General features: G+C 30.7%; 1 protein-coding gene across 1 annotated transcript in view; it reads right to left on the bottom strand.

The window, feature by feature from the left end:
* The window catches only part of LOC148280485 (metabotropic glutamate receptor 5-like), a 113,176-nt gene that overhangs the window by 38,910 nt on the left and 61,530 nt on the right, over window positions 1-12,736 (bottom strand). Inside the window, exon 5 of the mRNA XM_088228321.1 lies at window positions 8,381-8,610. Coding sequence (XP_088084447.1) covers window positions 8,381-8,610 — 230 coding nt within the window. The remainder of the gene's footprint in view (window positions 1-8,380; window positions 8,611-12,736) is intronic.

Below are 12,736 nucleotides of genomic sequence, written 5' to 3'. Positions count from 1 at the left end.
CATGAGAACTTCTTAAAAATTGAGACAATATTAATGTTATTTATTAAAACACATTATGTGATAATTCATTGAAAAAAAATAATTTCAATATTTAAATGAACTCATAGCATTTTTATTTGCTGTGCATCGCTGATTCAGGTATTGAGAAATGTCAAAAACAGAGTTCCAGAATACAAATTTAATTATGAACAAGTCACATCTGTGAAGTTCAATATCTATTTCCAGACAATTGACGTTATCTTTTACAAATCTACCAAACTGTATTTTTACTTGGAATTTAAATTTCAAGAATTGTAAAAAACTATATTAAAATATTACAATTAACATACTAACATACTGAAATTCAACAATAGTCCTTTATGGATATATTTTTTTCAATGAAGCTTCGACGCATCACGGGCAATTTCATCATAAAGTCTTGTTTGACCAAACATCGAATCCAGGTTAGATGGTTATTTTGTATTAATTAAACAATATCAAACTCAATTTTGCTCCTCAGACTTCAGAATAACTACATCGACATTGTTTTGTCCAAGTCCAGGTGAATTTTTATTCTCGTATTTTGACCATTTTATGTCAAAACCTTGCACATAGATAAACTAACTGTGTTACAAAATAAAGCCTTTAGAATCATTTTGAAAAAAAAACAGATAGACGAGGGTAAAGTCGATGGTAAATGAAATGAAATTATTAACATATAAACAAAGAATATTTTACAATACAATGATATTTATTCATAAAATTATAAACTCTAATAAAAAACAGAATTTCGGAAAAAAATTGATCGGAACCAGCATGAACACGATCACAATACTAGAGAAAAGAACAAAATTAGACTTCCATTTAGGAAAAAGGCAAAGTCACAAAATTCTATTTTATTTAAAGCAATTAAAAAGTATTACGAAATGGAAAAAAATATTTATGAAGAAAAAAACATATCAAAATTTAAAATAATGGTCAAGACATATATGATAAACAATTTACAAATTAAATATATTTGCAATGTTATTATTAGAACACACATAACAATATGTATAATATGTGTGCCCTACTTTAAGATTTAAATAAAAAATAAAAAAATAAATACACGTTTCAACAAATAAATTGTGGATGTTAAATACCACATTAAGTTGTTTAAGTGTCAAATCGATATACGAGTAGATTATCAAAATTTGAACAGATGTAATCGATAATCAATTGTTAAAATGGTTTTTATTCCATTTAAAATTTACAATAAAAAAATAAAGATTAGATTTTGTTTTCTGACCATCATTGTACTCACGTTCTCATTGATGCTTTCATTCTTGAGCGATTACATTTGCGGGCAATCATGGATTTTCCAATTCAATCTGCCTTTTTCGTTATATTTTGAGCAAATAATCGGTTTCAAACATTTTTGTTTCCAGATTAAGGGCCGATGTTTACCGACACTACAAAATATACTGTTGGAAATGTCAGTATTTGCGCGGTGATTAAAAACGGGGCAAGATGAAACATATACGTTACAATATACGACCTAAGCTAATTATATCAGTTATATGAAGAAACAAATGTACAAGAAACTGAACAAAAATAACATAAAAACTTTGTAGCAAAGACTAACAAGGTATAATATACAATACATTTGAAAACACAATACACGTATAAGACTTCAAGATAACCCACACCAATATATCTGCATCCAACACATTAATGGAAAAGAGATTTAAGGAAAGCCGGAAGATCTATCCCAAAGAATTCCAAGTCGTTTAACGAATTATAAAACTCTTGTGTTTTGCCGGAGACAACTTCCGGTCTTAAAACTATGTCACTCACTGCCAGAAGTGTTCACAAAATTAAGTGCACTTAGCGGTATATGGAAATACAAATGTTGGGCGTCTCCTTAAGAGACCGAATAAGGAATGTAAGGTAATGTTTTATTTTATTTTAGATAGTTGTACCAATTAAATTTAAACATCTAGTTATACCTTAACTAATAAACAATTCACAAATATATATGAAAGATACTTGGTACACTTCCACTTATTTATTTTGACCAATTAGCGCTTTCACCCTCTAATGGGCATCTTCAGACTGAATGCGCTAATTGGTCAAAATAAATAAGTGGAAGTGTACCAAGTATTTTTAAAATTAATAACTTATATGTAAATAAAAGTTTCTACATCATAACAATGGAATTCCATCAAGAATTGTCAATAAATAATTTAATTAAAATGTATGAAAGAACTGAAAGATTTAAGAATGGGAGCAAAAATGAGTGGTATAACTGTTAACTGTCTTCTGTATGCTGATGATTATCTTGGTAACAAAAGTCTATGATGTATGCAATAAAAGCGATTTGCTTATGAATTTTGATAAATCGAAAGTAAAAGGGATGAAAATATAACTAAACATGAGATCAGTGTGAACGGAGATATTCTGAATCAGGTAGAAGAATTTGTGTATCTGGGAAGTATGTTTACTAGTGAGGGAAAGACCGAAAAAGATAGTGAAAGGAGGGAAAGTGCCGGAAACAGGGTAAACGGTGCACTGAAATCTTTTTTGCAAACAAATATTTATCGCAGGACGCAAATCTATCAGTTTACAATGGAGTTCTAGTGCAAACTCTTATGAATGGGAGCGAAGCATGGAATTGGAAAAATAATGATGAAAGTAGGTTAAATGCTGTCGAGATGTGATCTCTCAGGCGAATGTGTAATAAAATGATGTATAAAAGGTGCACAAATGTCGATATCCGTGAACTGTGTAAGGCTGAGACATGCATTATCGACAGAATCAAGAAAGAGGTGTTACGTTGGTTTAGACATGTAGTGCGAATGGACAGCAAAAGAACGGCTAAAAAGATCTACGATGCAAAAGTTGATGGACGCAGAAAACGAGGAAGACCGAGAAAGACATGGCACGATCAAGTCCATCAAAAACTTAAAGATGGACATGTCAAGAGTATGAATAATCGGCGTGCGTTCATGAGAAGATGTATGAATGTAGAAGAAGCGAGGTCTGTATGCAAGGACAGAGTGATATGGCGTCAACAGATGAAAGAATTGAAGGAATATAGATGTTCAAACATAGGCAAAATGGTGAATGTTACAGACAATGATAGGTCATAAGCCCTGTTGATCCTAGACTTTTACATTATTTTCTCTAAAAAATTCTTCATCTCTGTTGTAATATGTTAATATTAACAGCTCCCCAGGGAGTTGAATCCAGTTTGGACGAACTCAAAATATTGTTAATACTTAAAGCATTAACTTTGTGGTCAAACACTTTTTACAATAGAGAGATATTCAAGTCTCATATTCTATGTAGACTCGTGTTACATCATAGCCACACAAGAGTTTTACGTTGCAGAGGTCGATACATTGTTTAAATTAGCGGCTTAGTGACGATCAGAATCGCTACAAATAAACAAAACGCTATTTTTCTATCCGTTATGCGTTAGCAGTAATATATTGGACTATTAAGCAAGTACTCTTATAAAAGAGTGAAAAAATATTAATTAAAGAAGCATTTTGGATAAAAATTAGACGCGTATCACAATCAAAACATTTCTTAGTTAATCATAAATAAATGATTGATTAGTTACACATGTCTCCATTCGTGTATTGTTTGTCTAATCAGGTGTAACATAGATTGACGTATTTCCTTGATCGATTTGGTAGGGAGCTGAAATTTGTAAAAGGAAGATAATACGTAATTTATTTATGAATACACGATGTAAACATATTACAACAGAGATGGAGAACATTTTAGAGAAGGGAATATTGAAGTCTAGGCATTTACAGAGCCTATGAACTCTAATTACACGGTTTGTAAATAAGCCACTATTGGAAAAACGGAATCAATTTGTAGTAGACCCTTAGAGTGAGATGTATATACTCTAAAGATAGATCAGTTCTCGCTGCCTCTACTCTTGATTTATTTAATAACGCATCAAACTACTGGATTACAATGAAGAAGTTCGTTGGTTTAAAAATAATCATGTTTGCTAATAAGCTATCAAACTACAACAAATAAGTTTTGTATTTTATAAATTACTCCGTGCGCAACGTCACTGGTTCTCTTAGGTGAAACCGGAAATCTAACAGAACACTATCATTGGTTGATTTAGAAGAACTTGTTACGTCATTACATACAGTAAAACTCCGTGTATCCGAACTCCAGTGATCCGGAATGCCAAGTATCCAGATCGTTTTCAGGAAATAAAAAATATAGACTTTATAATGACAAATCAGATGAAATGATAATTTGAGATGAATAAGTCACTTAGATACCAAAATAATATTAAATCCCCAAATTCCACACAAGTCATGGTCAAAATAGCATTTTTTTCAAAGGTGTCAAAAATTACAATAATCTCCGCAATGAACTAAAAACTATTAAAACTAATATTTCTATTAATAAATTTAATTATAATAATAAAAATACGTATATAGTTTTATTCCACTTTTATTATTTATCATATATATATTTTTTTTACCAGTGACCGGGTTTCGTCGTGACCGACATTGTCAGACCTGTCAGATGTCGGTCACGACGAAACCCGGTCACTGGTAAAAAAATTATTAAAAAAATATAAATAAAAGTGTAATAATACCATTTACGTATTTTTATTATTATAATTAAAATGCAGTTCCACCAAAAAATGTCAGTAGAAAAACTCAATATAATAAATTTAAAGTAAATTAAAAGAATTTTTTGATCAAGTGTAAAAACTGCATTAAATTTTAACTAGTATGAATGTATTATTATTTTCTGTTTTTATTTATATATCCCATAATTTTGTTTTTTTCTCATGTACGTCTATTCAAAATTATATAAACTCTAATAAATAAACAATTATAACAGTGTAAGTCACTCTTCAAGCACAAAAGTTAGTCTGTTTTTTGGAGAGTTACAGTGATAACATTTACTAAATGTATAAAAAAAAACATGTACCATTTATGAAATTTATTAAAAAAAAAAAATAATAAAAAAAGTTTCTCTGTCAAAGCAATTAACTTTGCTGGCCAAGTTTAAGCAAGTTTTTAATGTAATTTCAATTTGCTGTATTATTTTCAAAACAGAATTATTTTCAATTTTATAAATATGCAATAAATACAAACACTATATTTAGCACAGTTCGCTTTTAGTTTTGCTTTAATATCTTCGCATTTTTAAATATTTCTCGTTTATATTTCATTATGTACAATTTCAAGCAACTCAAATTTCTTTCACATATTTAAGCCATGGCTTATCCTAAAGATGTTCGTTGATGGTTTAAATCGCCTCGAAGTCCTTTCATGAAAACATATCGGGTGACCTTTTAGTCCAGTAGACTGAATTTTCAGTTCTTAGAGTGGACATCCCTCGGGACATTACTCGGGTGGAGTCAGCATTTGCAAGGGTTAGACCTCAAGAAATTCCGTCTCAAGCACAGAACTGAATCGTCAATATTTATATATCAACGGTAAATAAGACACGTACGTAGTTTCTCTTTAAGTTATGGAAGGGACAAACACATGAATTTTGTTTATTTAGTCAACTCGCAGAGGACAGACCAAAATGTACAGGTACCTATAATGAGAGGCTAAATATGGATAAAATTGTGTTTTTGGGGTGTTTCATGATTAATATGCCTAAGGCAAAGAGCCCGAAAAAAAAACTTAGCTTTGGTATCATTTCACAAATTAATATTAAATATTTAAAGCATTTACTTTGTAGTCAAAGGTTTCCATTAAAAAATATATTAGTTTATGCTCGTAGATATGTTTATATAAAACCACTTCATCATCATCATGATTTGCTTTTTGCACCATATGTTACATATTATGGGCACTGCATCAATACGCCAATCGCAGCGCATTTTGATCATTTTTATAACATGAAGGTAAAATGATCACTCTTATGCTCAGGTAACCAGTCCTGGGACTATGAAATATTCTAGTGTAAAAACTTCCTTTTAAAGTCTCCCAGGAAGCATATTTCATACATCTTTTTTATTTAAATAACTTTTTGTTAATCATTTTATTGATTTAAATTTTTACACATATTCTAAAGAATGTGCCAAAATTATTTACATATTTTTTTGCTGAATTATTTCAATGACAATTCATATTTGTCTTAGCTTTTCCCCCGTGCAAACAGCAAACATTACAATTAATTCACTCTACAGTGTAATAATCTTCGATATGTTGGTCAGTTGGCACGGGTGGTTCTTGCTATTTGGTCGCTTATTTTTAGCAATAACCACAGAAATCCGGATTATGTGCGTTATTTTTTGTATGCATTCCTCCTTCGCTGTATCTTCCCGCCAAAAGGTTGCTAGACTTTAGATCAGTGTTATTCAACGTATAGCTGCAGTCAGACTCGTAGTGTAATGGTCAGTGCCTTTGCCTTCCATACAAGAGGTCTCGAGTTCGATTCCCGGCATGGTTGATTTGAAATATTTATTTAAAAGGGTGTTTTGACACTAGAAAATTAGGAAAGGGAATGATGATGATGATGCAGCAAAAAAAACGTGATGTTATAAAGCATCCTTTCGCAACAGTATTTTTTGAAAAAACGTATGAATTTCGCTGAAAACTAGAAATATTATCAAACAGTTTTATAAACACTACCATGAAAATCATAAGGACATTTTTTAAAGTCGTATTTATAGCATTTTAGCAGAGGGAATTCCTGGTATCCCCCTTTTGGAACGGAATCTGGAATCCGGAACAATTATTTAACATTAAATATAGCTCTTTTCAGTAAAACTGGCCCTCAACAACCTTTATTTTGGATGCTTAATAGGTCCGACAATGGAAACGCAATTTCATATGCTGGCGACATAGTATTGCTAACTCTGTCGTTAGGAGATCTACAGCAACTCGATCTGAGAGCAGTTTGGCAAAGAACGCAAATTGAAAAACAATGCTTAGCGAAATGTTAATTTCCAATTTCAAATTAACATGTCCCACTATTCTTCATCGATACACAATTCAAAATTCAAAATAGTGATGTCGTTGAAGTATCTATGCCATGTAATTGATGAAAACTATGCGAATGATTTCTATTTTAATCGACAACATTGAGCTTATTGCACATAAGCTAACATGCTAGCACAAAAATTGTGGAGTTGTTCTTTGGAGGTGAAAAATAGGTTGTTTTTTTAAAAAAAACAACCAATGTTTTAGGGATATGAAAATTTTGTAAAACAATGGATATAAATCCCTACATTCGTTTTTATGATACTGTCGCGCGAGAGGGATATTATGGACTGCTGCGACACCGTATAAAAGCCCTCAGAGAATGGCTGGGGAAAAGCTCGAACGACGTAATCTGCCAACTGTGGAACTCTGATGGGAATCGAGATTTTGACAGCATTGGAGTACGACCTAAATTTTAGTCTCGTGCGTCTTCATTTAAATAATATCGTGGGTTCATTTTCGAATTTTGTAGAAGTTGTGACAATACTGGACCCATGCATATCCACATAATTCGCAACCAGTAAATATACCTATAATCATAGAATTAAGAATAGTCCAGAAGGAGCGTAGAACCATATTTGAATACATCGGACTGTGTCCAATAATTCCCCCACTCCGATTTACTTTCGCCGCGCGTATTCGTGAAGTCGCCGGGTAATGTTGCTTGATGGGGAAAAAAATCATAACGCAAATGTAAGGTAAAAAAAACAATCTGTTAATTTCTCTAAAATTTTATTGTGCACGCGGAAACATTGATTGACACAACAAAATAGATAAGTAAAGGGTCATTTAAAAGAGTAATAGAATTAATGAACTTTGAACTTAAATTATAAAACAAATTTTGTTTTACATAAAACAGATATTTTTATATCATGTTAAATAATATATGATGTTTTAAAGATACTGTCGTTCAAATGTCCCCCACGGCGTTGTTTAATCCGAGGTCTGATTTTCATAAGTTCTTTTATTAGATGAGCAAAATAGGGTAAACAAAAATTCTACCCTGGGAACACTAACGAAATTTCCATTTTGTGTCTTCGACAACCTGACAGTTGGAAAAATAATTCAATTTTTAAGTAATGCATTTGTTATACACACATTCATTTGCAAATTACAGACAAAATGTGATTGCATCCTGTTTCTTTAAGATCCTAGCAGTATTTCTAAACTTTAAAAGGACACAACACGGCATAGTTGTATTCAAATCAGGAGTTGCGTACTGACTGACGTCTACAATGAAACTAATTGGTCAAAACGTAAACCTACTCATTTATAAGTAGTTGAGTCGCCTTCTGTTTGATGTGCGTATGCGGTTTCTGGAATATTCTTAATTCTATGCCTATAATATATCAGGTTGGATATTGCACTACTCGCCCAACAGAAATGGAATAAAAATATTATTATTATTATTATATATTTCAGTTTTTCACCTGTGCATTCCGGCAATGTCTTGTTTCCTGGTTCCCCGGCAAGTCTGCAGGCGAATATAGACTGCCAGAACTCCCTGAACCAGGGGTTCCTGGAGTTGTTGTGAGGCCTCAGACTGTGGTAGTAGCTGTCGAAGTTCTCCACGCGGGGGGAGTATATCCTGATGCTGATGCTGCCCTGGGCCTGCTCCTCATAGTCCTGGACGACGTCAGCGCGGTCAGCCCAGCCGTCACTAGATCAAGAAAACACGTGTTGTTTTCATGTTAGGTTATAGATCAATATGTCTGAAAACGTAAATTCTAAAAAAAACGCGAATATTTTAAGAACAATTAATATTTTTCAACCAATGACTATCCGTTCACTATTATTATCTTACTATTGGTTTTTACAATGAGCGGATCAAAGAAAAAAGGTCATAAAACTTTTAGAACAGAATTTGATTTTATATTACATATATTTATTTATTTATTATATGTACGGCTTAAGCCAATAAAACAGTTATATGATGAAACATGTGTACAGGAAACTGAACAATTAGAACATAAAACTGTGTGGCAAAAAGAAATAAGGGCAATAAAATAAGGTATTCAATGTTATCGTATAAGACTTAAAGCTAAACCATGCTAATCCATCTTCATTCCAAACTGTTTTAGTGGCGAATATATCTACAAAAATCCAGAAGAACTATCCCGAAAAATTCTAAGTTGTGCAACGAATTGACTAATCTACACATTCTGGACATTGAGGCATTAAAACAAAAGTTTCTTTTAGAAGATTAATAAATTGATTGATTTATTAAATTTAAAAATTATGTTGTATGTATGTATGTATAAGTTGGATAATTTATATAGCGTCATTTTTGTGATTGTATGTATAAGATTTTGTCTTTTGCCCTATACACCATCAGGTTCGGTTTGTTGATATATCTAAAAATAAAATATGTTTTCTAAAAATGCAAAATTATTTTCATAGATTTTGAAAATTTATTTACGTGTGCGAGAAATATATTTACAATTAAGATGTTTTCCGAATGGTCATATTATGAACCTCGAGTAAAATACTAAAGGTCGCACGCAGTATGAAATTCAAGCAGCTGTGTCTACTTAAGAGGCATATTTTTATTCGAGGTTAAAATAAACACTAAAAAAATGTTTCAGACTTTTTCAGGATTTCTAAGAACGGTCATGGGTAATAAACTCCGCCTCTTTATTTTTTGATGACAAGAAATTTGGTCGAAAAAGACTTGTTTTTAGCACTTATTTATGGAAAGAGCTCGATAAATTAAGAAGAAAAGTTGTACAAAACCAGTTTTCAAAGTATTCAGTGATTTTTTGTTAAAATAAAACATCGCTAAAGATTACAGCGGGCTAAATATTAGATGAAAATGGGGATTGTAAATAAATTTGTTAGAAAACCGTCAAATCACTAATTACAAAAGAAATAATGTTTTCAAAATACATCTTCAGAGTCGCAGAAATTCTGAGTACCTACCTATGCTTTGTTTTGTTTGCGATAGCGATTTTTATAAACCTTTTGTTAAAATAAATCAAATTACTTTTAAACTTAAATTAAACAGAATATACTCATTATAAAAATTATGACTTTTTAATTTTAGATATTTTTAATGTGTTTTTAAAATTTTTAATTTAAAAAATACTCATATTTAAAGAAATTTAAAAAAACTTTACGTTAGTTTAAAACAGATATTATCAAGATCTTAATTTGAGATATATACAAATAATCCAGCATGTCTGCAAACATTTAGATAAACTAAAACATTGTTGATCAAACTAACTGGTATAAGAAGTATAAAAATTGAAAAATTGTTTTTGGGCGTTGCCTAGTAGGTGAAATGGTTCAGCCGGGTGAATCTAACACATAATAAAGGTTTCACCTCTTTTACTTCACAAAAGTAAACAGAAGAAAGAGTTGAGGAAATGTGGATGTTTAAACAAAAGTATAATGGTGAATGTTATAGTAGGTAAAGTGGCCACTTAAACCAGCCATTGATAGGTCATAAGACCTCTAAATGCCTAGACTTCCATATTCCCTTCTCAAAAATGTTTTCTCTCTCTGCTGTAACAAATTGGAATTATAATAACTCCCGAGGGAGGAAATCCAGCCTGTCTGCAAAAATTTGACATCATCAAAACACTGTTGAAATTTTTACATTCACTTAAGATTATTTTTTCAAGTTTTCTCGATTATTTTTTTTTAGATATTTTAAGCATCGAACTCCCAGATTAATTATTAAATTACGTTTTTTTTGCTTTTTTATTTATAAATAATTTTTTATTTATTTATTTTTTTTTTTTTTCACGCCCATAAGGCTTTTACATACATGAAAATTTTACAAAATATAAGTATATAAACAACATTAAATTTAAAAAATACAATATAAAGCAACAAAAGATAGAACGGTGTTAAGAAGTAAAGTTGGTATAAAAAAAGAAGATGAGTATATAAACAGCATAGATTTTAAAAAAAAACACAATATAAAGAAATAAAATAAAGGAACAAAATAAAGGAACAGTGTTAAGAAGTATAGTTGGTATAAAAATAAAAAGATGAGTGTATTAACAACATAAATATAAAAAAAAAATACAATATACTGTAATAAAATATAGAACTGTGTTTTAAAGTTAAGTTGGTTTTAAAAAAATTAAAGCAATATATATATATTTCTATTTTTTTAATAAGCTAAAGAAATACAATTAAAGGTTTAAAGCAGCTAGGTACATAATGTTATAAAATACAATATGAACAGAATATTAAGTTCTATTTGATAAGGAACATATACATTGATATTTAAAATTTACAAGACTCACGCTAAAGACATCGATGTTATGTTTTAATATTCGCACAACTTTTTTTTTGTTCTACATATATCGTATTCCTCCAGTACCATTTAATGAATTTATTTTTAAATATATACCCATACACGGGTTATGCCTTTATGAAATTTTTCGTTCATCTAATGTTGTATTTGTAACATTAATTGTAAAAATCAGATTAAAAAATAAAATAAAAAAAAACTGAAATTACTGCATTTTTAAATGCACGTTTCTGTTCTAGTTTTCATTGGTATAAAATATACCGGTGCTTGATATTGGATCTATATTCGATTAAATACCAGTTCACTGGGTTGTAGAGAACTGCGATAGGTAGTTATTAGATGATACAATTTATTTCATGGCTGTTAAATGGAGGGGGTGTAGAGAGATGTATCGTCTCGTTACAGAGAGATCTCTAGTGATTTCGCGCGAAACGAAGGTCGACAGCGCTTACCACTAGTACATAGGACTTGGTCTGGGTAAGTAGTGGCGGATCACTTATCGATAGTCCCTACGGTTAGGAGGTAATTCAGAAAATTACCTGTATTTATAGAATGTTTTCCGGGGGTTAGTGCGAGAAATGCATATGTTAGAAAATATTATTGTTCAGGAGACGGTGTTGTTTTTTTTCTGTAGCGATTTTTGGCGTAAAATTACTATTTAAAAACAGATATTTCTTTCCTTGCTAAAAATAAACAGATTTTTGTGTTACCTATATAATGTACATATGCGATCTAACGCACTTTTACACTATGGGGAAAAGGAAACCAATATGATATAAACAGACTACAACGACAGAAAAATAAAATATTAAAGCTAGACCTCCCTTATCTAACACCAACTTAAGAAATCTTTTAAAAAAACTAACCAATGAAATTTTAATGAGCTTTTTTAACTAGAGTTTTTAAAATTTATTCATAAGTTAGTCACTGATATTATTGTAGACAAAGAGCTAAAACTTGAAAAAAAATGTAATAAATATGGACATAATACAAGAATATCAGAACAATACAAAACACAACATTCAAAAACAAGACAAGGACAATCGAGACTAATAAATCGGGGACTGAAATTATACAATAAACTACCAAACAAAACTAAGACAAACTTTTCAAAAGGCTTAAAAAATATAATTATCAATCAAAGAGTATAAATAAAAACATGAGACATTATTTTTGTAAAATGAATGCAATAATTCGAAAGGGTTAATAAATACATTTTAAACAAAAAAAAAGTTTAAAAAAGAAGAAAAATCTTATAACCTTTACTGCCATGTAGTATGCCGAAACACTATTTTGACATACCCATTGTAAAAATATTTTTTGGTATTTTATCAATATGGCTGACTTGTGCACTATAAAAGCACTTAAAAACAAGTAATTTTGGAGCACTTTCTAGTGCCATCTTTTTTTTTTTAAATCTGACATAGATACTTTTAACATTACTACTATCATCACGCCATTTCCCCGTAGAGATAGGCAGAGAATGGACTGCCACACACATCTATCCTGGCATACATTTCTA

This window comes from Micrasema longulum, unplaced genomic scaffold (genome assembly GCF_059751315.1).
Source record: "Micrasema longulum isolate JH-2025_06_02 unplaced genomic scaffold, ASM5975131v1 h1tg000576l, whole genome shotgun sequence".
In the NCBI taxonomy this organism is placed as follows: domain Eukaryota; kingdom Metazoa; phylum Arthropoda; class Insecta; order Trichoptera; family Brachycentridae; genus Micrasema; species Micrasema longulum.
This window is presented reverse-complemented; position numbering and strand designations above follow the sequence as displayed.